Source organism: Crocuta crocuta, unplaced genomic scaffold, assembly GCF_008692635.1.
Source record: "Crocuta crocuta isolate KB4526 unplaced genomic scaffold, BGI_CrCroc_1.0 scaffold25, whole genome shotgun sequence".
NCBI classification, from domain to species: domain Eukaryota; kingdom Metazoa; phylum Chordata; class Mammalia; order Carnivora; family Hyaenidae; genus Crocuta; species Crocuta crocuta.
Genome location: NW_027532015.1, coordinates 3,755,539 through 3,782,343, shown reverse-complemented (window position 1 = coordinate 3,782,343; position 26,805 = coordinate 3,755,539). Strand labels below are relative to the sequence as shown.

General features: G+C 41.7%; 1 protein-coding gene across 1 annotated transcript in view; it reads left to right on the top strand.

Moving 5' to 3' along the window:
* The window catches only part of UST (uronyl 2-sulfotransferase), a 296,705-nt gene extending 270,708 nt beyond the window's left edge, over nt 1–25,997 (top strand). The window contains exon 11 of the mRNA XM_077776157.1: nt 25,591–25,997. Within this exon, the coding sequence (XP_077632283.1) occupies nt 25,591–25,874 (284 nt within the window). The 3' untranslated portion in view covers nt 25,875–25,997. The remainder of the gene's footprint in view (nt 1–25,590) is intronic.
* Nucleotides 25,998–26,805: the final 808 nt, after the last annotated feature.

Here is a 26,805-nt window from a genome sequence, read left to right as displayed (position 1 = left end):
GAAGCATTTGCCAGAAGTGCTTCTCGGTGTGTGGGAGGGTCCCCAGGGACACAGTTGGACAGCGTGAATGGAGGTGCCAGCGCAATTCCAGTGCATCAGTGCCACCGCACACATTGAGCAGTTCTCTCCTGGGATTGAAAGACAGAGCTTGGGGTGCCTGAGTGGCTCAGTCAATAAACATCTAACTCTTGATATTGGCTCAGGTCTTGATCTCTCAGTTGTGGAATCAAGCTCCACACTGGGCTCTGCACTGAGTGTAGAGAGTGTGGAGCCTGCTTAAGAGTCGCTCCCTTTCATTCTGCCACCCCCCTCAAAAAAAAAAAAAAAAAAAAAGACAGAGCTTAAAGTTGATGACAGTGTCTGAGAGAAGGCAGTCTCTGAGAGAAGGGTCTTCAGGAGCAAAGTGATTTCTACTTCTCTGCTTCTTAAAAATTCCCATTGTCGGATTTCAGGTCTTATTTATTTCAAAAGACAGAGGTCACTTTATAGCTCCACCATTTTGCCAGTCACCCAAGTTTGAAAGTCTGATCCTTTCAATTATGTATGTGCTTGGGAGCCTCACCATAGAGCACAGATGCCAGATTGCCGGATGCCAGACGTGTCTCTCAATTACTGTTTCCTGCCGGCCACGGTCAAGAAATACTCACTAGAGAGTTGGAAGGGGATCTGCCTCTTAAATCCAGAGAGCTCTAATGTAACTTGGAACGTGCATTTGCTTGGAGTTTGTCCTTACAGCCCTATTTATGGAGCCTGGAGTTTTACTTGGTGGACAAAATGCACTGATGAGCAGGAATGGCCCTATCCCAAAAGTTTAGTAAGAGTAGGCTTAGAGGTTGGGATTGTCCAAGCCACATACGTTTGATTTTCTTGGTTGGCCCCTCAGCCAGTCTACTAGCCAGGGCTCAGGCTACCACTGCTCTTTAGCAGGCAGAGGGGTTAGCTGAGCCCCTGGCTTACTCTACCTCGTCCTCGACAATCTAGTAGGAAGCTAGCAACTGCTCTTTCACAAACACTTCTCCTATTAGCCAGCTTTTCTTCTCTTTTTCTGAGATGAGAAAGCAGTATAGTCCGCAGGTCATAGTCACGGGCTTTGGAGCCGATAGACTTGATTCTGAAATCAGCTCTAATTCACAGCAGCTGTTTAACCCCGGACACGTTCCTTAACCTCTCTAAGCTTTCATTTCTCCATCTGAAAGAGGAGAATGATAGCCTCCCAGAGCTGTTCTGAGGACTAACGGAGATTATGTACTGGTGCGGCAAAGTACCATTTCCAAGGCTCTTTTCTACCATCTCATTGGATTTCTCATTTTCAGTGTCCCGTAAGGCAGGATGTGCAACAAACGCTCGTGCTAGTCCGGCCTTTGAGTTTCAAAGCAGACACCGACACAGTTGTTCCAAAATCGGTTTGTCATAGTACTGGGTTTCAGTGTCCCAGGCAGGATTCGAAGTGGTGTGTGGCATGAGGCCTCTGCTGGCTTCGGCTTTTTCTTGCGGTGGGGAAACTGCCCATTTAGTGCCTACTGATCTGGGCAGCCTGACTTCTTGGAAGTGTCTCTGTGTGGAGTTAAGGAGGAATTATTTTCCCTCTGCATTATTTTGAAAATCACCTTGGAAGTCAAGAGTTAGAGTTGTTTTCTAATGCAAATGTTGAGGTCACGTCAAGTTGACTGACCACATCCTGGGGCACATTCCCACTTGCTCTTCTAGTTTATTTTTAATATAAACCAAGAGTAAAAATACATACACACCCCATCTCAGATGCAAATTGAAGCCAGGCGTTGTTTCCACATATCTGTGAAATGGAGTGAGTAAGCTAATGGAAAAAAAAAAAATGGTGCTAATACTTAGTCATATTCTACTAGCAGTTGCTAATGCCGAATTCACATCGAGTCTTTAAGAAGACTTATCGTATGTGCAGGATGATGCTGTGATCATAGCCCGTATTTCTTTCGTGTGCTGGAGCAAGGGTTTTAAACACAAAGGTTCATTAGTCAAAACCATGGGAACACATTTTAATAACCATTTAATGGAACATTTCAAAATGTAGAAGTCCTCTTGGCTTTCTGAAATCGAAACTTTTGTGTGCTCCACCCCTGGGCCATTTTTGTATAGTGTGCTTCCACTAAGCTCAGGATTTTTCATCAATAGGTCTAGTCCTCGAAAGATCCCAGAATTTCTTCTTGAAATGTGGGCACCATGCTTGAACATCCACCAGCACTGAAATGCAAAGCTAGAGGGCAAAACATTCATGCATGAGAATATGGAACATTGTAAAAATGCCGTTTTTCTCAACTTAGCTTATAATGTAAAGAAAACTTGTTTAACTTAAAGCGGTTCTCAAACTCATCTGGAAAAAGAAACATGTGAGATGGCCTGTGATCTTTTGTAAAAGAAAGGAGAAGTTTGCCCTACAGGATTCTAAAATTTTAGAAAGTTCTTGCCTTTAATATAATGATGTAAAGGCATATGCTCAGAGAGACAAGTCAATGGAACAGAAACAGATGCCGGTGTAAAAAGTGATGTGCTACGTGCTGAAGATCATTATGAAGAAAGAATAAATAAAGGTGTAGAAGAGTTGGCTAAATGTTTAGGAAAAGGCTAAATGTTTAGGAAAAAATAGAATCTCATGTTATACCATGGGGTTTAACAAATCGCAAATACTCGATCTAGAGAGTTAATTTTCTTTTCATGAAAACGGAAGAAATAGAAGAAACTATAGGTGGCCGTGTTTGCAATGACAGGGCTTTGCTAAGAATTTACTGAACGTAAAGCAATAAAACGCACACAAAAGCTCCCCCTTGATTCATGGGAATACATTCTAAGACCCCCCCCCCCAAGCAGATGCCTGAAACTGCGGATAGTGCTTACCCCTATATATACTGGTTTTTTCCCTATACATACCTATGATAAAGGCTAATTTATAAATTCAGCACAGTAAAAGATTAACAACAAGAACTAATAATAAAATAGAACAAGTATTTAAGTATGCTGTAATAAAAGTTACACGAATGTGGTCTCTCTCTCATAATATCTCATTGTACTGCACTCACTCTTCTTCTTGTGATGATGTGAGCTGATGAGATGCCTACAGGATGAGATGAAGTGAGGGGAAGGACCTAGGCATTGTGATGCAGTTGGGCTGCTATTGACCTTCTGACACCATATCAGGAGGATCATCGGCTTCTGGACCTTGGTCAACTGTGACTAACCGAAACCATGGAAAGCAAAACCATGGATAAGAAGGGAGTACAGTACACATACAAAAAGAATACAAAATATATATTCTTAACTAAAACTTTTTAAACATGTTTAAAACATATGTAAGTGAGCAGAAATATTTACGACAATCTAAGATGTGTGGTTGATACCTTATTAATATATAAGGAATTTTTATAAATCCGTAAGAAAAACACCAACAGAAAAAAATGGAGAAAAAATATAAATCACCAATAAAAATATATTTTAAAAACAATAACCCAAGCTCACTAATAATCTGGGAAAGGCACATTACAATGAGACCTTATCTTCTATTAAATTATTATTATCTGTTAAGTGGACAAATACTCAGCAATAAGAGTTCTTCGTAATGGGAAGGTGCAGTAAAATGGCCTTTTAGGAGATTCCCTTTTAGGGAGGCAAACTGGTATAACCCGGGGTAAAGAGTAATGCATACACATAATGATAATATATATGAAGAGCCTTCAGAATGTCATGGCCGGGGGCTGGTAGAAGTGTCCTATGTCTTGATTATGACAATGGTTTTGCATGTATTTATAGCTGTCAAAACTCACTAAGCTTTATGCTTTAAATGGAAATGTTTACTAAACTTAAGTCATTCCATGATTTCTTGACAAGGAAGCATGGTCACAGCCTTTGATCCAGTCAATTGAATTCTAGAAAAAGAAAAGCAGACAGGTGCATACAAACTATTATAAGGATGTTCTTACATGATATAGTTATAATTACAATAAATGGTATTTACAATTAAAGACAGAACGGACTTTATCTAAAAACATGAAGATGATTAAATACATTTGAGTACAACCAATTGAAGGGTATCGCATACTAAACTATTAAAATCGTGCCTTCAAGAACACTTAATGACATAGTTGCTCAAAATATGACAGGACGTGAAGCGGAAACAAAAAGGCTAGCAAGTAGTATTAAAATATGATACTACTTTTATTAGAAACAAGTCTGTAAGCACAGGAATAAAACTAAATGAAATACCTCAAGGTGTTCATGGTCATTTAGCCGTATCTCTGGGTACTGGGATTACTAGTGATTTTTTTAAATCACTTTCCCAACTATTATATAAGAAGCATTTAAATTTTGGAAAAGTCATTGAATTGCAGGATAAAAATTGCATGTTAAAGAGGGCAGCAGAAGCAGTGCCCACTAGAGCGCTGAGGCCCTGGGGCTTCACGCAGGACTTCTGTGCTCTTCTGTACACAGAGAGTGGCATGTACTGAGAAGGAACAAATAAGGTACCTCATTCTCTAGGGGGCAGCATAGATTCATGCACTTGGGATCCAGGGCCTAGCTTTTTGTCACGTCACCAGCCTCTCTCCCTAAAGACTTTCAACCTCTTATCAGGGATTCTTCTTTGGAAAGATTTCCTCAAATGGCCTGCCAAATCCTAGCCAGTGGTCCTTTAAAAATTCCTTAGTTACACACGCGCGCGCACACACACACGTGCACACACATACGCACACGCGTGCACACACACAGCCCTTTCTAGGTATATAGTGGAGCCATGACATTGTGAAGGTTTCTGGTTCTGAAATACCATAATCTTATGACTCATATTTAACTCTTTAATAGTCTTCAAATTGTTATCTCATCATTTGAACTGTGGTATAAACACCATATCAACAGGAACTGGCTTCCAGTTGAAGGCCTTGACCACTGAAGGCAATCATGCAGACCTTTAAGATTATTTCATTGCATGAAAGTGGCTCACAGATCTTTTCGGTTGCAGTATGACTGTCCTTAATCTGAAAACAAGTCAACTTAACTGTGCAGTAGGTGACATGCCTTCCTCCCCTCAAGTCATGATGGTGTTAAGATGAAGTATTAGTATCACAGTTTTGCCAAACCAGATGTGAACTATGCAGCTATTTTCATGTCCGGGACTGAGGTTTTATATGCATCGTTTATTTGTTTGTATTATTTTTTTAATGTTTATTTATTTATTTATTTTGAGAAAGAGAGAGAGACACCGGGAGGGGCAAAGAGAGAGAAGGAGAGAGAGAATCCCAAACAGGCCATGCCATTTAGCTCTGCTGTAAGTGCAGAGCCCGATGTTGGGGCTCAATCCCACAGACCATGAGATCATGACCTGAGCCGAAATCAAGAGTCAAATGCTTAACTGACTGAGCCACCCAGGTGCCCCTCCCTTGTTTGTTTTTAGTTGAGTAAGTACAGATGGCACCTAATAAACTCTTCATGCCATGGTCTCTTGAGGTTGTTGATTTATTAAGTTTGGTAGGTGTGGACATTCCACATTCTGCCCAACCTCCCCACATTCCATAGCACAATTCTCAGGGAATGTTAAAATGGCATTTGCCTGTTTACCTTCCCTTTTGATGGATGAAGATCCTTTCTGAGAGGTAAACACCAGCATTATTCAGGAGTGCAGTTTAGACTTTGTTGATATTTTTCAGGAAAATGTATTTTTAACACTCCTTCAAAATTAAGCAGCAAAAATAAACACCATGTGCTTTTCTTTTGAAATGTATTAACTATAACCGTCACACCCCTGGTTGATACAAGTTGATCCTGCTTTCTTCTGAAACTAAGGATTAATTTTACAACGGTGTTGAGAGTCTGGAGATGTGGGCACATGGAATGGGATGGTGAATTGATATGCTTTTTCTCCCACTCGACTGATTATTGTGTTCACTGACCATTTGACTGTCTCTTCCTAATTCTGCTCCACTTTGTGTGGAGTGTTTGGAAGGGCCCACATACCAGGACTAGTTAAAGGGCCAGAGCCCGGACAGCAAATGGGCAGGTGCTTCCGCTACGCCCAGGTAGTGGCTGGGCCAGAAGGCACAAGCAACCAAAGCCTGGGCACATGAGGTGGCTGCAGTCTAGAGACAGATCAAGAAGGCAGCCCAGGGCCAAGTGATGTGTTAGGGGTGATTGTGAGAGTGGGAGCCACAGTCCAACACAGACCAGAAGTCTCCACGGTAGAATATGGACCCCACATTGAGCCATAGGTCTTCTGCAGCCATTTTCCCAGGGAAATACCCACGTTCAAGGGTAGAGAACTTCGGAACTGCCTTCAGCCACACTGGTGTCAGCCCTGTGAGGGATTCAGCTGACCGGAAAAGATCTAGAAAGTCAGGCAGCCCCTTGATACCCCTGAGGGATTTCTCTGGAAAGATGGGAAAGCCAACACAAAAGAGGCAAAGGCCAGGGAATGGATCCGGTTTTCCTATCACTAGTTCCTGGGTTTTGTTGGGTCTTTTGACACACTCTGAAATTGATCCTTTGTGTATTTCATCATTTAGCTAAATGGCATGGCATGCCATAAGAAAGGGAGTCTGAGTTGGTTTGGGCCAAATTATATGACCTAGGGAAGAGGGCAGAGGATTGGGTGGCACAACTCCTGATCTCACAGTCATGCGCTGTCGTTCCTATCTCTGCCATTTCATTGTACTTACCTAAACCACCCATCTGTGATGGTGATTGGTTGGGGAGAGTTTCTTCCTCAACTTTACTTTTTTTCTTTTTCTTTTTAAGTGTCATGAATTATTTTTTTTGAAGGCTTATACTTGCCCTGCCCAGGCAAAATGCAACAGAAGAGAAAATGAAGAGAAAAGAGCTAGCCCTCCCCAAATGGAACTTTGGGGAGAGAAAAATACATGAAACATAAATATATTTTTGTCATCTAAAGCATTACATAATCAATTCTAGATTGTGTGGTATTAGTAAGCAAGATGCATTTTGAAAAATTTGGCAAGTTAGTGAATATGTAGGTGGGGGAAGTCTATCTGTAAATGTGCATGAATTCTGCACAGGATATGAATCTCTGCTTTCACTGAATAATCAGTTCTTAAACTTCTGAAAGAGCAGAGCAGCTTGAAATCCTGAAGTCTGTGATTGCAGGAAGTATCAATTATCCACTAAGGTTCAAGTAAATTTAAACCTCCATTCTTTTGTTTCAGTTAAGAGGATCAGCATTTTTCCCTTTTAGTGGCAGAGTACTGAGGTCTCAAGAGAATGGATTTTGGGGGAAAAAGCAATAACAATAAAAATTGTTCTTATAGTTAACACTTCGTGGGGATTTATTGTGTCCTCGACACTTTTTAAGCCCTTTAGATGTATCATTTCATTTAATCCAGCCAACAGTCTTACTGAGGTATATACCGTTAATATGCCTATTTCACAATTAAGGAAGCAGACAAATTAGAACGGATTCATAACTTTCCCAGGTCACTAAGCTGGTCATTGTCCGAGCCAGCGAAATCAAAACCATGAAGATCTGTGATGGGGTGGTTAATAAAACCTATGATTCTAGCAAATCTTATTTTGCTAAATTCTGAAGAACCCAGTGTTTCTGGAAAGCTTAGAAACTCTGCGGAGACGTTGATCACTGATACCCTAGAGATGTTACTCTGCTTCATTTTCTTCTAGGAGAAAGACTTTAGTAGTTGAAATTACTAAAGCTGACTGCTTTAGTAAGGCACTTGCAAAGACTCGATCTGGTTAACAGTAAAGCCATTTGTTGCAACCGTGTCAACAACTTTGGCTCTCATAAGGATTTAATGAATCGGGGAATGGAATTTAGGAAAGCAAACAATCCAGGGAAAACCGCTTATTTTTCTAAAACAGCAAAACAAAAATGGATTCCTTTCCAGTCTAGTTGCTGCAAATGTTTGCTGGAGTCTTAAAAATTCTTAGAGTACATGATTATCATTTAGAACAAAAAGGTGATTAATGAGTACTTCTTTTAAAGTTTTTTAGGGTCCTGTCATTGTGATGTTAGTTGTTTAGATAGAAAAAATATTCTGGGATATCTTTAGGTAGAATACTATTCTGTGATGTATTTCCTGGTAAAATTATAGTGAGTTGACATTCAGCAACATTTACTTTTAAAGTTGTTTAGGGGCGCCTGGGTGGCTCAGTTAGTTAAGCGTCTGACTTCGGCTCACATCATAATCCTGTGGTTTGTGAGTTCAAGCCCCACATCAGGCTGTGCTGACAGCTCAGAGGCTGGAGCCTGCTTCAGATTCTGTATCTCCCTCTGTCTCTGCCCCACTCGCTCACACTGTCTCTGTCTTTCTCAAAAATAGATAAACATTAAAAAAATTGTAAATAAAGGTGTTTATTAAAATATATAATCTACCAGAAGTAAGTAGGATCACCAGATAGTGAAATCAATTTAATATTCAGTCCTATTAGTCTGTTCAAAAGAATTACTGGATTTTAAATATTTTTCACAAAGTCCTTTGTTACTTAGGAATATCATTAAGCTATGATTAAAGGCTGTAAATATCAGTAAGCTTGAAAGCATCCTATGTTAAATGTTCAGGGTCATATTTTTTTTTTTGTAAAATTCTAGCATCCTTACTATTTGTTCTGTTGACCTTTATTGTCTGTAGACTCAAGTTCATGGGGGGGGCATGATTTCCATAATTGCCATGGAAATGACACATTCAGTGTCTGCTGCTAATATAAGCTTGGAAGTCAAATTATTTAAGCATTTGACAGTATATGTCAATGTATTAATGGTATGTAGGGAAAAAATAGCCATTCATATGTCTAACCAATTAGGAGATGCAGTAATGGATAAAGTTATATGGCACTGGAAACTAATTTCTTCATAAATATTCTAAGTGCATAAAAGAATTGTATGCTCAGTTGCAACCATTAACTTATCAAAGAATTGGATCTAAACACCTCAGGAAATGTCCAGAGGGCAATCCTGTCTAAAAGTCTTCAGGAATCACTGGTGGACTATTGCTTCAAAACGTGCAGTCAGTGAAAAAGTACGAGTTGGGGCTTACGTCTAGGGGCAGTTTGGGGCAGTCGGTCATGGCAGCCAGAATCACAAGCACAAGGATTGTCAGACTGAGCACAGCCATGGACTTGAGAGAGGGAAAGGTGGCTTGCCTTTCATGATACATCACCCCTGCCCAAGGCTCTAGCAGAATTTGAGAGCAGGAGTGATTCCCCACCCTATTCTCACCCCATCCCCACCACACCCAGCGGCTCCCATACTCCATAGCTCTGGACCTTGTGGGATAAAAATAGAAGGAGAGAAAGACAAGTTGTTATGCTCCTGAAGATTTTGCAACGTTCAGAAAAGGAGAGTGGGATTAAATCTACCCAAAGAAGAGTCAGGGCTTTCACTAGCCTCCAATTCTCATTTTATTGTCACAAGTAAAACCCAAGGAGTGACAACTGAGTTAAGTAGCATTAAATTCTAATTTGATCTCTTGTGGTAGAAATGCTGTAAAAGTGTCAAGAGGGACACGTTAATTCCTTTTAGCACGTTCCACAACCTTTGATATTCAACCACCTCACCTCCTTGAGCTCGTAGCTAATAAAGGAGGTTGTATAAACACTGGCGTTGTCTTTACAGTCCCTTACAATTCCAGAGACCATCTCCATCTAACACACTGGGGTCAAGGGAGACACCAGTGATTAACGGAAACGCTAATAATTTCATTCAGGTCTCATTTTGAAAACTTGCCCTTTCAGGTGGAATTTAGTAGATTCAGTTTGTAAGCTAAGAAAGGAAGTTGGCCAGTAAAACTAGAGGAAGGTGAAGCAGAGACGTGGAGCTAGCCAAGACGTGAAATAATGTTATTTCATATTATTATTATTATTTCATATACATTATCCAGTGGGTCAGAAATTGTCATTAGTTCTCTCCTTTTTTCCGAAGAGAATTGGCGGAGAAGGAGGAACATTTTAAAACTGAACGCAGGCCTCCTAATTCCTCTGTATGAGAACCCACAGCCCACACAGAAATTTAAGAGATGTGTTAGTGAGGAACTTAGTCCCTGAGCTTCTGAGCTCTAAGGATGGTAGACAGTCCAGCCAGGGGGTTACCTCAGCACAGAGCAAGTAAATAAATCATTTGGTAAAAGCCATTAGAGAGTAAAGGTTAATGGAAAGTCATAAATCAACCCGTCTGTCTATGTATGGTTTTGCTAGAATATAGGAACAAGTCAAAAGTTTTGAAATATTTCCTTAACTATGTATGATTTGAAGAAGAGGACTATGAAATAGTGAACCAGTTTCTATTCTTATAGCAAAATGAGATAAAAATACGATATGGATTTAATTGCCAATTTACTTATTCAATTTTACACAGTTGGCTTGTTGTTTTTAGAACATCGTGAAACTTCATTTCATGGCCCAATAAAACTAAAATGTAATGGGCTATGGCTTTTCCGTTTGTTGATTTTTCTCCTTCGAACATCTTTGATTTTCCATCCTTTGAACAAAATTTTAAGAATGCCTTAAATGTCATTCAAGTAAGCCTGTTCCCCTGTCCCCTCCCCTACCTGTCTTTAAAGCCATTTCTAAAGCGAATCAATCCTGACAGAACCTAATGGTAGCTATGAGCACATTTCTTAAAAGTGTTAGAACCTCTGTCTTGGCAGCTTCTAATCCACAGCGTGGCCATCCCATCATTGGTAGATTGTTTCTTTTTAGCATAACCCCCCTCTCCCACCCCTACTTCATCTAAGAAGAAGGCTGGTGCACAGCCACACAATGACAGGCTCATGTGGCATCAGAAATTTCCTGGCAGTTGTCATCTCCCTTCCATTCCACGTCACAGGTATCTCTCCGCCATCGGCCATGAAAGTTCACCTCAAGACATCACCCCGACCATCTTCATGTAGAGCTGCTGTTGATCAAATGCGTGGCACGTGCCAATGTTCCTCCTTTTTTCTTTCGTATATCAGAAAAAAAGAAAGAGTTTAATTTTTCTCATCAGAAAGAGTTCTAAATTTCTATTCTACCTTAATAAAAACACCCCTCCCTCACCACCTCTTTCGAAGAGCCACTGCTGCCCTAAATATCTTCTCTTGAAACTTGCTACCTCTATTGCCTGCCATCATTTTATGGGCAGGTTCCAGGTACAAAAACAAGTTTATACCACAACCAAATCTTTCAAAAACGTATGACAAAAACAATTACTTTGCTCTTGCCAGATTGCATTTGTGAATTTTAATATGTCTGGAACATTTTCACAGTATTTAAATGTACATGTCAAATGTTTGCCACTGTTCTTCAAGGCAGTAGCCATACACCCAGGCATTTTCCCCCTCAAATGGTCTTCTTGGTATCTTACTAGTATGAGCCTGTCAATTTCAAACTTCCCTTGATTGAGCAAATGGACCTCCCATACAAATGGACAGGTTGCGGTTCTTTCTTAGGGTTTTGCCCAAAGCAAAACCATTTGGATGTGCTTTTAGATATACACCCTGTTCTTATAGAGCACGCACTTGAAAATCTGACATCCAACATGGAGAGAAGGAAGAAACACAACCATTCATTTACATCCTCCCAAGACCAGGCCCTACCAGTGCGTGGATTGCCCAGATGAAGTACATACACTTCATTTCAAACATGGCAAACTTTCCCAGTGCGATTGACAGCCTCCTTGGAACTTCATTTCACACTTTCCTGACTTGGGAATGGTTATTTTGAGTAGCACCTCTTAGTAACCTAACTTCTTAATGCCTGGGCAAGAGGTTAAATATCTCACTTATCTACATGTTGGGCCCCCATGAACAGCTACTTCATTCAAAGCCCTTCAAGGGTTTATCAAAATCTCACCATGTTTAGCATTCCAGAGGAAACATCCAGGTTGCTGGTGGTTGGGACTCACCTTTGGTTTTCTCATCAAAGCTGATCATTGTGATAAATACAATGTCAAAATAACAACAAAGAAATAGGCTATGCTCTGGTAAATAAAATGTATCTAGAATGAACAATAGAAAGGAAAAAAAGTAGGTTCTATGGTAGCCCTATCTGAGTTCCCAGTTCATAGAATTCCAGGAAGAAGCAACAGTTTAATCACTGCCATTATACACATCATATGGTAAAATTTACCAGGAATTTCTTGTGCATTAAATGTTTTACAAGCAGCCATATTCCCGTATTAAGTGCTATGGTACTTTCTATTCTCACAAACAGTAGTTACAGGATCTTCAAAAAGCCCTGTGTGTGTTAACATTTAGTAAGTTAGGTTCTAGTTAGATTAATGTCAGGTAATATTAAAGAAAATGTCTTAAAGTTTAGGAAAGTTGCATGACATGAATTGCAGAATCCCTGACAAAAGAAAGTAAATGTGTCTTAAAGCTGTCAGAATTGAAACCCTTATCAAGCCATGAAAAGAAAGTTCACCCCCCCCATATCTAAAGCTGCCGTTTATGTTAGAGAGATAAGGAAGAAGGCACATGATCACTTATGAGCAAGGTTGTTTATCTCATATTATTGAGAGTCATAGAAGCTAAAAACCAACTCAGTTATCTTAACAGTGGCAAACTGTTTATATGACCTAGAAGGCTACTACTGGAGAACATAAAACACACTGCAAAATATGACTTGGAATAATTATTACTTACTATAAGCAAGTGCTTATGATCAGTTAATTTTTAAAAGAATATGAAACTATAAAACTTAATAAAGAGTATAGAAGAGATCTATTTGCTAATTCACGTACATAAATAAGAAAAAGACTGAAAGGAAATATATTATTATAGTAATAAATATGGCTTGATTTAAAGCCATTTGATCTTTTTAATCTTTTCCCAAAGAAGTTACCCTCTATTGTTTGCATATGTGTGTATGTACATATATGTAAGTATATGTGTCCATGTGGTATGTATATATTTATGTACATCATAACCAGACAAAATGGATTTTTAGATTATAAGTTGCCTAAGAATTAAGATTTAAAGCTAAAGGCTTATAAATTCCCCAAGAACTTTATGAAAGCCCTATATATAACTAGATAGGTAGCTTGATCTATATGAAACATCAGAGAGAAAAAATAATGGAGCAACATATTAAAAGGAGACAAGAGCTGTCCTGTGGGTGTTACCATCTCTGGAGTGCCCAGAATGGCCATGTGCGTCAACCATTGGCTTCAACATCACCAGGACTAGATTTGGACAATGCAGTGTGATCCCAGGAGAGGACCTCTTCCGTGTGTGTGTGTGTGTGTGTGTGTGTGTGTGTGTGTAAGACAACTGCCTAGACCTGCTAACACCATATAGGCTGTGAGGGATGGGAAGAAGAAGAATCTTGCATATAAAGTAAACACAGAACTTACGAGATTGTCAGATGCTAAAGCAATTTGGACAGAACTACTGGGTTAGTGTTTTCCCTTGATCTTCTTTGTTCAAATAAGTCCATTTGATCAGGAGACCCCTACCACTCATCGTAATAGGATTCCAAGTAAAGTTACAAAGGTATGAAAAGTAACAAAAAGGCATTTCTTAATAATTTCAGATAACAATGTATCTGCAACAAAGAAATGCATTTTATTGATAAGGCCATAGTAAGTCTTCCAATAAGGTGTTTTTAAGTAGATATTTTCCAATATTGTGGTTCAGTTGTTGCTGTGAAAATAAGCCCTCTGTTATTGCCATTCTCATGCCCAAGCCATTTATCTAATGGCCAAATGCTATGCGGGGCAAAGCATGCATGGATAACCAGGGTTGTATACACTTTCGAAGAAACAGATCAGCTTTTTGATGTTTTGGGTCATGATGCCAACGTTGGGGAGGAAGGAAATGGGAGCAAATTGTCGTTTGCCCAGTAAACCAGGGCAACTGGGGATCTGGAGCCAGCAGACCTCAGTGGGCACTGAGGCGGCGCCCAGGCTGATTAGGTAGCGGTATGTGCATGTCTGCACAGGAAGGGAGGAATCTGATACCTTTCCAGTCCTGATGTGTTTACTTCTAAGCGTGAGGACCTGTGTGTGGTTGGACAGCTCCCGCAACCAAATCAGCTGGGGTACTAATCCGAGATGCAGGTTCCAAAGGCCTCATCTCTGCAGGTGTCGGCCTGGCCAGGTGATTCATGACACGTTAAGTTTGTCCAGCCAGGTGTTCACCGGGTCCAGTAGGACGCAAAGGTAGCCCTCAACACCCATCCCCTTTGGGTCCAACCCCCCTTTCCCTCCCTCCTCTAAGGATGGGATTTTGAGACTGCTTGAGAAGCTAGTGGAAGACAGTACATTTGTTTCTCTCTTTATTGTTTACTCTTCCTCCTGGAAGAGGGAACCTGTGTTTCCAGCGTTTAGCAGTTCTCTTGTTCCCTGTAATCATGCTTGGTGCTTAGTAGGTGCTTCATGCAGATTCAGATGAGCCAAAGGAAGCCAGGTAAGAGAATAACTAATTACCACGCCCACTCTGACCCCCAGCAACATCAGCAGAATTGTAGGATAAATCGTGTGGCGGTGGAATGCCCAGGCAAAAACCTGCAAAGCCCCTCTTACGGGCCACCCCCACCTCAAGATTTGACGGGGTCAGAGCTCGACTATGCAGTGTTTCTGTTTCTGTAAAAACATGTCTCCTTGCAGGGCTGGTTGCCATTTTTCTTTCCAAAGGGAGCCAGTGCCCTGGCTTTTGTGGGCCCTCGTGACCCATCCCAGGCAGGTCAGTTACTTTCTCTTCCTGATTCCCTTTGTTGTGCTCCTGCTTCCAAAATTCAAAGCAAATTGGAAGCATTAAAAAGGCTTCATTCCCTTTCATCAAAGGGGTCTAGCATTTTCGGGCATTAAAAAAAAAAGTCAATCATGTAACTTTCCCTTGGCTGCATCAAGAAACGGTTCTCTTGAAATTCAAAGTGAGCTCCATTTATTTTCCAATTAATTGTATTTCCAGATCTAAAAAGAAGATTGTAAAAAAGAAAAAGAAAAAGAAAAAGAAATCCCTCTGTTTACCTTACCAACCCCAAGCACCGAGTCAGCCATGAAGTGCTTTTTGTTCTTTTCTCCCCTAATTGCCATACCTCCAAGAAGCTGGTCTTAACATGCCATCGATCATCCAAATGGCCAATCAAATGCCGGCTCTTTCAGCCCAGCACATCGCTGCATGCCACAGTGACATACATTCATTTCCGGTGGAGGCAGCTGCTAGAGACCCACATGTGTTTGAACCGTGTGGCCTCCCTATATAATTCAGGAAATGAGGTTACTCTATCTGTGACAAACATCATGTTCACACGGTTTGGGGGGCAGCCAGCTCGATGTGGGGCTCGGCAGGAGTTGCCCTAGGGTGAGTACCCACCATACTGTCCTCACACTCACTAATGCCCCAGCTCACTGCACCTGTCGGTCACTTTCATCATACCTGTCACCTGAGAACGTATGCCTCATCCTGTGTGTGCTGGACACGTCTAAAGGTAATCTAACCCGAGATTAGTAAACCACAGTTTTTTCGACAGAGGGCCATTTATAACAGCAGGGCCCCTTGGTTGATTACCACTCAGCTCCCCTGAAGCCGAAGAATTGATGCCTATCTTTTGATGATGCTTCTTTTTCTTCAGTGGTAAAATCTGGCCCCACTTCTGGTTGTTACTCAACTTGTATTCATTTCTTGCACATAATCTCTGCTGGACCAAGTTCAAACAGGACCAGACTGATGGAGAAAGGGCGCTTTGGTCAGTGTGGAGTGTGCATTCGCTTAGATCAAGGGAAGGAATGCCCAAGCCAGCCCAGCATCAGAACAGACTACAAGCCCGTGGTGAGGTTTTGTTATTTTGCATATGGTTAACCATCTTGGAGGTCGTAAAGTGAGGCCTCTGTCCTCCGGTGCAGCAGCTGGGTTTACACAGTATTTCCAGATTGTTTATTTTGGCCCAGAGCCAGGGCTACATCGTTTTTCCATTATGCCTGTGTGACAGATGAAGAGAGGTGGGAAGGGGGACTTCATGGGGCAGCTCTGTGATTTCCTTTTTATTTACATTAGAGGGATTTTTGGGAGTTCTGAAGATTATGAACCAGTCCAAACATAATGTCCTTGCTGCAGAGGTGGAAGGAGCCACTGCCTTTGCAGATCTCAGGCAGTCAGGCAAAGTCTATTCATGGCCTCAGCTGAGGCCACGTCGGGGGGCATTGTGCCTGTCACTGCTCAATCTTGGATACAGATGGACTACTGGGAATTGATATTGATCATCACATTCCAACACTAAACTCCTAGTATTTGCTCGGGAGTTCCTTGGGGGGAGGGGAGGAGAAGCAGTGAGTTGGGAGACTGGACCATAATGCCTTCATTGGCCTATGTGTTCTGAGGATAGATGCACTTGGTGCTGAGTGGAGGTGTGTTTCCAAGGGCACCATAGAACTTTTCCTTTGCAGTCCTTTCCCTGAGACCCCAGCTTTCAGGGGATGCTCCCCATGTCCCTGCCCTAAGTTCTTTCAGGGAGCACTCGAGAGTGGTCAAAGAGCCACAGTTCCAACAAAATCCACAGCAAAGCCCTTGCAGGTTGGGTCAAGTGCATGTGATCTGACTTCATGTTTTACCACTAAATGAAATACTTTCTTTTGCAAATGGAGAAACAACATTAAAAAGTACCAAAAATGGGGGCGCCTGGGTGGCTTAGTCGGTTAAGCGTCCAACTTTCGCTTAGGTCATGATCTCACGGTTCGTGGGTTCGAGCCCCGCGTCGGGCGTCGGGCTCTGTGCTGACTGCCAGCTCAGAGCCTGGAGCCTATTTCAGAGTCTGTGTCTCCCTCTCTGACCCTCCCCTGTTCGCTTTGTCTCTCTCTCTCTCTCTCTCCTAGAAATAAATAAAAATATTTTTTAAAAAAAGTACCAAAAATGATGGCAAATTCAGTCATCGAACAGCATTAATATAGCAAAAGTAGGTCACATAGATGCCTGTTGCTCCAACAGTGTTTGGGTTTCTTTACTGCGTGGCTGTAGTATATAATACGTGTGACATAAATGCATTAGCTACAAGGTTGTGGCATATATTATGTGTTCCTACGGGGGCATATATGTTTGTGGCAGATGTCCCTTATCACAGTATTTCTTAAGCTTTGCTAAGTATATGAAAGCAACCTGTCACCATAGCATAGTGTTCTGCAATTAAGTGTCTAAGAAAAGCAAATACCGCTGCCTCCCCAGAGCACCCTGTGATCCTAACCCCCTGTATGAGCCCATCCTAAAGAAATCTGATTTCTAGAAATGGAAAGTTTGTTCTGGAAGGACCCTCTGCTAAGGAAAGAATTTAGCGAAACAACACATGTACAGTCAACACCAAAAGTTGCCCTTTGGGTTAATCCAGTCTTACAGATGGATTTAACATACAGCTTTCAAATCAACAAATCTTTATTGACGGTCATTATGAGCCAGGCGTGGAGCTGGGTGCTGGGGAACTAAAAATGAAAAAGATACAGTCTCTTTCAGTCTGCACACATTTCTGCTGCCTTGCAAGTTTTTCACCAGATCCTCCCAGACTTACCAAAGCATTCCCCGTGACTTAGAACACTCGAGCCCTTCTTTTCAACCCATCCCCTTAATGCCAGAGTACACACAGGGCAGGGAGAAGTGGGTGGTTATAGATTTCCACTCAATTTGGAAATTAACAGCCGGTGAAGTAGCAAAAAGGTGCTGGGCTGAGAATCAGAAAGCCTGCCTTCTAGTCTCAGGACAGTCACTTACTGGTCATATGACCTTGAGCAAGTCTTGTGACCTCTCAAACCCTCGGGATCTGTAGGTAAAATGGATTACTTCTGAGGAATGTGTGAGACAATGAAAGGCCACATGAAAATACGTGAATCCGCAGAGCTCTATGCAAAGAAAGGCATGCCATTCCGATGACCGTGGGGAGAGAGTGAGGTAGGGGAAGGTCTGAGCTGCTTGCACCACTATCCAGAAAGCTTTAATAATTCAGAAAGCGGACTCAACTCAGCAGTCTCCCTATTGACCTCAGTATAGTCTTTGGTTTTTTCTCTCTACTGGCATTGTATGACCAACTATAGATGTTTGTGTTATTGGGGGCCAGCAGTATAAAAAGGACCCCCATTGGGTCTCTACCACCGCCCCTCAGAGAGAGTCTGGGAGCCCAAAAGAGTCTGTCCCCACCTAGTCCCGACTCTGGTGACTCTGGACATGTCTGTAAGGAAAACCAATCTTTATTTTGCTATTGAAATAAAAAGGTCAGAGGTTGATTTTTGTTTGTTTGTGTGTTTGTTTTCCCTTTTGATCATTTCACTGCTCAAAACCAATGCCTACTTTGAGGAAGTCTTCCGCAATTATGAAAACAATTAAGGAGAGCCTTTGCCACTCCCTAAAAGTAAATAAGAAAAATGAAAAAAAAAAATTCAGGAACATTCCGAAACCACAGCTCCTCTTCGCCAAATGTATTGATTAATTAAAGAACAGGAGGGGCACCTGGGTGGCTCAGTCGGTTAAGTGTCCGACTTCAGCTCAGGTCATGATGTCACAATTCGGTTCGTGGGTTCAAGCCCTGCGTTGGGCTCTGTGCTGACAGCTCAGAGCCTGGAGTCTGCTTCAGATTCTGTGTCTCCCTCTCTCTCTGCCCCTCCCCAACTTGTGCTCTGCTTCTCTCTGTCCTTCCAGAATAAATAAATGTAAATAAAAAATAAGAACAGGAGCAGAAAAACCTGACTTGGTCAGCACTATCATTCCTAAAAGGCAACTGAACCGCAAAGCTAAACACTGGAAACTATAGATCCCAGTGGGAGATGAAAAATCCCAGATGTAAGGGTACACTGTTTCCTGCTAAGGAGCCAGCAGTCATGGGCCTCTTGGGAATTTTTGATTGAGAACATTCAGATATGGCCTTTGTTCCCACTTGGCTATTTCTGCACCTGAAAGGCACAGACCAGCCTTCTTCAGGTCTGACAGCACCCTCCTCCTTCTGTTGGTTTCTTTCATTCCCTCAACAGGGTGCTGTGTTTCCTTAGGTGCTGAGCTGTGAACGTACAAAGATAAATGAGGGCCACTCCTCTCCAGGGCGCTCTCAGCAGAGCTCCATTAGAACAGCTGGAAGAAATGGTGGAGATGTTAGGGCGGAAAACATCCAGGGGAAGTTTTCAGAAGTTTCATAGTGCCTCAGAGGCCTCCTAAAAGTTTTCCATCTTTTGGTTGAAACAGACACACACACACGCACACACACAAACCTACCCCCTACCGTCAAACCTGCACACGCAGCAGATCTTCATGAACAAATAGTCAAACAAGGGATTCCTGACCAAGGAAAGAAAGTGTTGACCCGATGCAACAACCCAGAATGAAATGCCTCATTCGCTCTCATCACAGGCAGGCCCGCGAGAGGGGATTCTCCCCCAAGGCCATGAGCCCCATTTGGCCGTAAACAATGTGAGAGGTTAAGAGCCTGGGCTCAGCCATCAGACTGTCCAGATCCAACTTCTGGCTTCTCCACTTACAGCCGTGTGAACTTGAACAAGTGACTAAATTCCAATGTCACATCTGTAAAATGGTGATAATAAGAAAGCCTGCCTCACTGGGGGTTTTTGTCAGAATCAAGTGCATGTTCGAATTCTCCTGTCCTTTGCACTGAGAAAGCTCTCTCAGAAATGCATATTGCTGCTGCTGCTGCTGCTGCTGCTTCTGCTGCTGAGAAAGTCCAATTGATTGCTTCTGTCTCCCATGCCTGGTGCAGAAAAGTTACTTGATCAACACCTGCAGAAAAAAAGAAGGAAGACAGCATCGGACACACGGATGAGCCCTAATTGAAGCCTTCATTTTGATGTAGAGCACTTACTTCCTGGGTTCATGCAACCCAGAATTTTAAAACCTTTAGAGCAGAAGCATAAAACTCAGTTTTTTAGAGCAGCCAAGGAGGTAACATTAAAGAATCAACTGGCATTTGGGGTCTGGAACAAAATGCACAGCACTGACCTCTCTCGGGGAGGGGGCTTGCACAGTCACACTCAGCTCCGGAAGAATATTGCCTCACTTTGAGAAAAGCCAGAAATCCAGGTTTCCATGTGAAATAGACCAAGTCTTACAACAACTAAGTCAATTTCTAAAAAATAAAAAAATACCTCATAGGCCAAATCACACAGCCTGCCAGTCAGATCCCAGGCCACCTTATTGCTGGGCCTGCCTTAATGGAAGGAGCCCCGAATTTGTCTCCTCCTTCTGAAATGATCACCAGTGGGGACCAGAGACATGAGCCCCTCAGAGTCATCTCTCAGTTCCCGCTAGTTTCAAAGGCCGCTCATAGGATAGTACTTCACTTCTTGTGGTTACGTTCTACAGGATCTGCCCACCTAACGAGGGCTGCGTCACTTCCGAAAGGATGCTAATAATAAGTGTGGATTCTTAAAGCATGATTGTTTTGTGGCTGAAATAAGAAGAGTCTCCAAAAACTCCTAACAACTTCCTCTAGACCTGCTATTACGGCGATCTGGAGAGAGACTGATTCCACAGTTCACGTAGCTTTGTTTTGTTTGGAGGGAAAGTCTGGCATTCTACAAAAATGTGGAACACTTAGCAATGAAATGACTTTTCCATAGCACTGATTATTGTACAGCAAGACACATAACCATATGTCTTTGAAATGTGACTTTAGAAATTCTCAACTAACTATATGGGGCAAACTTCCCTCCAGTCTTTCCATGTGAAGGTGATAATTTTCTACGGGCTCAGGAAGGCTTCGCTGGTTATGGCCCAGTACTTAGTGGAAACCTCAACACGAATAGGAGGTCCGGGCTCAGATTCCAGTTCGGTCGCTTACTCACTAGCAGTATGACCCTGGGTAAGTCATTTAATCTCCCGGAGCTTTTATCTCCCCATCTGCAAAATAGGGGTCAGAGCACCTCATAGGGTTATTGAAAATATTAAATAAAATAACATATGGGCCTCATCCAAACCTCTAATAGGTGTTCATATGAGTGTTGGTTGAGTCTGAATCTCTGTTTCTCCTCTCACAAAGCAGCGCTCTTATTTCTGACCGTGACCCCATCCTCTGGCAGTATCCTTATTAACCTTCCTTTTAAATTTGGCAGCTCTGTGCAAGACAAAGAGGGGAAAGAAAGAGCTGTAATCATTTCACATAAACTTTTGGTTTTGCGTCCAGAGTTTTATGAAAACAAAGGGTAGAGGGTTGGATGGCACCACCAAAGAGCTGGGAAGGAGGAGGGGGGAAGGCCAGACTGGCACCCAGGAGTACTGACATTTCAAGGACAGTTTGGGCAAGAGTTCTGAGTCTGGGGAACTGAAAGGGAGGAATCAGAAGGAGACTAGGACTGAACGTAGCTATTCAATATAACAATACACCGCGAGGGATCAGGCTTAGCTGCGACCGTCTCCATCTCTTGCCAAATCAGGTCGTTAATGACCCTGGTTCTTTTCACTTGTGCTTACTTCTGACAGATGGCTACCTGGTCTGCCCACCCACCAACTCGCCCATCCTCGGCGATAGAGGAGAGCATGCAGGGAAGAGAGTTTGTTGGGATGAACTAAGAGCAGCTTTATAGCAATTGACCCAGTTACCTAATCCTAACCAAAGAAGGAAATGTATATTTCCGTCATACTATCATTTTTAAGAAATCTTCAAAATTTTACTGGCTCGATGTTAATCACCCTTAATAGCAAGTCAGTGCATACTTTTCTTGGATGGTTTTGTGGTCAGTGATTATACTTGCTGTGTATTAGTTTTAGGAAAACTGTGCTTCAACCTTAAAGAACTTGTAGGCCCTGCAATAGAGCAGATCTCAAATTACTGATTTATAAAGATGTAGGCTACACTCTCTTTATTCCTTTCAGTCTGTCTCCAAAACAAGGTAGGAGGGCCTTCCGTTTAAGTGCCAGGCACTGTTAACCCCTTCCTTTTCACAAAATGAAAATGCAAGGCCTTCAGTCTTTACTGTTGTGATGTTTATGGCTATACACCTGACTGGCACATAAAATAACTAGCTCTACTATTTATCAATTATACCAGGATGAATACTTGCCAGAATAAAGAAGATATATGAGAGATTGTTGAAGGGAATGCAGTCTTTATTTCTTCACCAAATGATTTCTTGAAATCAAGGGGTTCTTAGAAGATCCATATATGCCTAAGATATTCATACAGGGCTTCCAGAAGCCCATATACGCTCCCTGTCTTCCTGAGCATGAGCTTTAATCAGGTTTTCAGGAGGGTGAAGGACATCTACCTTGGAGCATGGTCCCTGATCAGACCCAAGTTGAGTAGCTGGGATGTGCCATTTTTCTCTGTCACCCAGGAAACTCATGGCTGCGTATATTCAAAGGGTGCTTATTAAAAATGATACTAATTCATTACAGTTTTTTCCTATGAAAATTCTATGGTTTATAACTAGGAATGAATGTGAATAGATTGTTGTAAATGAAGAGCAGTTCCCAATGTTAAATTCTTTGTTGGTTGTTGGAAAGTTTAGGGCCAAACTCTCAACCCACCTCCTGCACAAGTACTTAGTACTTCATAACATTTATTTTATGTCACTCAATATTGAGACTTGGGGAACTAATAAATAATACCCATTTCCCCCTGCCTGGGTTTTAAACTAATTGAGAAACAGACACTGGAGATAGATAGGTGGAGATGCAAATGTCGGCTTCATTACCAATCAGGTTGAACGGGTATATTAAGTGAATGCAGCCTGGATGTGCAGAGAATTGGGCTGTTCGTATTCTATCCTGACTTAGACAGCCATGCCCACCAAGTCCCAGGCATGGCTGGGTGCCCTCACCTCCTCTGCAGGAAGCTGTGAAGTCTCTGCAGACAGACACACTCTCTCCGGAGGGAATGGCTTCTCAACTCCTTCCCCCTAATGCACAATAAGATAAACCCCTCTGGCCCTGGTACCTGAAAGAGAGACTGGGGCAAGAAGCAGGAGCAGTACTCTCGGGAGATCCTTCCAGATGGGGAGGTGGAAGCCATTATCCCCAATGCTGGTCTTCTACCCTCACACTCCCTTGGCCCAGTTTCCTTAACTCTTTCACTAATTGCAGCATGTATATTTTTGTAAAGGTCTTTATATTCTTTTTGGACCAAGTTGGGCCAAATAAGTGAACTAGAGAATTTATTTTAAAATCACAAGAATCCTAATACTTGTTATGGCATGGTATGAAATAGCAAAATGCTACACAATTTAGAGTGCTTGGAGAGGAAGGGATTGCAGGAGTCTGGAAACGAGTGAATTATGTTTTTTGTGCCTTTCAGTGTTTAACTGAAAACTCTTGGTGCCTTGTGTGTCTTTAATACCAATTCTTTAAACTCTGTTTTAAAAACTCAAAGGGATATGCCCATTAATATGTCTCTCCTCAGATTAGCTACAGTTAATATCTATAAAGGAGAGAGACATTATAAAATGTTCTATCATAAACCCATTTTAGAAGAGACTATACCAAATTCTTTTAAAAAGATTCTAGAATTGATATGTCCAAGTATATATTATACCTTTCAAGAGACTCAATTGGAAAAGCAACACCCTTATTTCAATTAGGCCATTATTGTTCCAAGAATTTCTTCATTAGAATTGCTGCTGGAGGCTTCAGAAAGTATCTCAAATACCCTAAAAAATGACAGGCCTTTGTCCTGTCAGGTGAATCTAGTTTTGGCACCAACCATTTGGATCTATGCTCGGTAAGTAATATACCTCTTCAAATTTGGTGACAAAAGTTTTAGTTCATAAGATGATAAAAGAAAATATCCTGGCAAATTTTCATGATCTTGTATTTGACAGTGTTTTCTTTAATATAACAGTACAGGTAACACAAGAAAAAAATATGTAAATTGATCTTTATTAAAATAAAAACTTACTCATCGAGGATAACTATCAACAGAATGAAGACAGACTAAGATTGGGGAGAAAATATTTGCAAATCCTATACCTGTTATATACGCAGAATATCCAGAACATATAAACAACTACAACTCAACAACAAAAATATAAACAATCCAATTTCAAAATAAGCAAAGGACTTGACTAGACATTTCTTCAAAGAAAATATACGAATAGCCAACAAGCACATGAAAAGATGCTCTGCATCATTAGTCATTAGTAAAATGAAAATCAAAACCACAATGAGATACCAATTCACACTTACTGAGATGACTATAGTGTTTTTAATTAAAGTAACAAATATAGAAAAGGATCTGGGGAAATTGGAGCCCTTGTACATTGCCAGTCAGTGTGCCAAGTGGTTCAGTCACAGAGGAAAACAGCTTGGTGGTTCTTCAAAGAGTTAAACATAGAAATACCATGAGCCTTCAATTCCACTCTTGGTATATGCCCAAAAGAACTGAAATCAGGGACACAAACAAATACTTGTATACAGATGTTCACAGCAACAATCTTCACAGTAGTCAAAAAGTAGAAACAACCCAAGTGTCCATCAGTGAGTAGATGGATAAACAGACTGTGGTATATCCATACAATGGAGTACTATTCATTCATAAATGGAGTACTATTCATTAATTCATATACTGCTATGTATACAATATGGATGAAACTTGAAAATAGGATTCTACACGAAAAAGGCCAGACATAAAGGGACTATATGGTTCCATTTATATGGGGTACCTTTAAAAAGGCAAATTCATAGACAGAAAGTAGATTTGAGACTACCTGGGGAAGGTTATAGGGAGTTTAATGGGTACAGAGTTTCTGTTTGGAGCAATAGAAGAATTTGGGAAATAGTGGTAATGGCTGCACAGCATTATGAATGCAATTAATGCCACTGAAATGTACACTTTAAAAGAGTTAAAATGCGGGGCATCTGGAGGTCTCAGCTGATTGACTTTCTGACTTCTGCTCAGGTCATGATCTCACAATTCATGAGTTTGAGCCCCGCATCGGGCTCATTGCTGTCGGCGCAGAGCCCGCTTCAGATCCTCTGTCTTCCCCCACCTCTTCCCCACCCTGAAAAATAAATAAAACAGAAAAAAAAGTTTAAAATTTATGATACCTATGACATTTTTGTTAAGCATTACATGTAAAAACATAAAACCTTATGTTTTTAGTCATTCATATAAAACCAAGCAAATTTTAGTTATAATTTACCATATTTTAAAAAGCATTCAAAATTTATAGCCGTTAACATTGTATTCAAGAAATCTAGCAGTTCCTCCTTTATTTATCTTAACAAATACCCTTTTGAAATAATGAAATGCAAATAGCTTTTATATCCAGTTAAACTATCAATAATACACAGCATTATTTAAAAAAAAAAAGCTAGATGATTGGCAAGCGGTGAAAGCTTTTTCTTGTGCATCTTCCTAAAGGGAAAGCCCTTGATGTGTGTAACAGGAAATAAAAAGGAAAAATGGGTCAATTTTGCTGTTCAAAGGAATGTGTAATTTGTAGTTGAGTTGTCAAATTACATAGTTGACACCCCACGCAAAGAACACCAGGTAGTTTATGTTTAGTCAACTAATGTTGATATTAACACCTAGGACATGGTGAAACCCTTTTCATTCTTGTTGGGCACTCTTTTCCCCTTCTCTTCTTTGCACGCTGAGTTTCCTTCCATAGAAGCTGTCGGTATCATGTAGGTAATGCAACGCAGGGCTTTGTCATGACTCCTTTTGCACGAAAGCATTACAGACGATTGCTCATGTGCAACCCCGATTCTCTTCCAGAGCATAGGAAACTTGGAAATATGACTGTGACCGTGAAGAAGACTGTCCCCTCCCCCGAGGCCGTGCAGATTCTCTATCAGCGAATGAGATACGAGTACGAGTTCTACCACTACGTCAAAGAGCAGTTCCACCTGCTGAAACGCAAGTTTGGACTGAAGTCCCACGTCAGCAGGCCCCCCCTGAGACCCCAGTTCTTTATTCCAACCCCACTGGAAACCGAGGAGCCGATCGATGATGAGGAACAAGATGACGAGAAGTGGCTAGAAGATATTTATAAGAGGTGATGCCAGCACTGTGTTGCCTCCACTGGCTTTATCTCCCTTTTCCAGAAAGTTTTTTGTTGGGGGAAGAAAAATCCTTAAGGGACTAAATTAATGCTCAGTTGCATTAAAAAGAACGAAACATTCCCACATGTTGGGGTCATTGGGAGACACCCGGTTTTGCGGGTCTTTCTTGTTTAACTGTATTCTGGGTCTTCTGGTTCCTTGGGTCCTTCCCAGGTGCACTCGATGGCGCCATCACCCTGCAGTTCATCATAACATAGCTTTTCCCCCTCTAGTGTAATGAGAGAGGAGGGGGAGAAATACTGCCCATAGCCCAATAATTTATCATTTGTAAAATGACATCTTGTAAAGATACTACCTCAGTGGTAGGAAACATCCAGACTTACATAATTTGGTAGAAATACAAAACCACTTCAGAGACCAGGGAGTCCACTCTAGGAGGGTCTAAGAGGAGAAGGTAAGACTGATAAGGACCTCAAAAGGGAGGCTTGTCCCTGGACCAGTGGTTTCCATCCACGTGGGTAGAATTCTGCCTCTGGTCCGTCTCAGGGGACACTTCCACCAACAGCGTACTTCTCTCTCTCAAAGAGCAAGTCAGCTTGTGCCACACCCCCAACCAGTCCAGAGCCTTGAGTACTTCTCAAGGTCAAGGTGCAAGGCAAGCTCCATTGAGACACTCCATTTCCAAGCACCATTCTGACAGGTCTGAAAGCAGCATAGCAGGGAAAAGAATTTGTTTGCTGTGTCAGGAAGAGCGTAGGCAAGACAGAGCAGCACTGGAGGCCACGTGACATCAGAAAACAGGCACGCTTGTGTTCTTTGCACCCAACATGCACCGTCTCTCTCCCCGGCTCTGCTTTCACTGGAAACCCAGGAACCAGTTCAGCTCTGGCATTTGTCTCCCGGGCAGAAGGTCTAAGCCTGACCACAG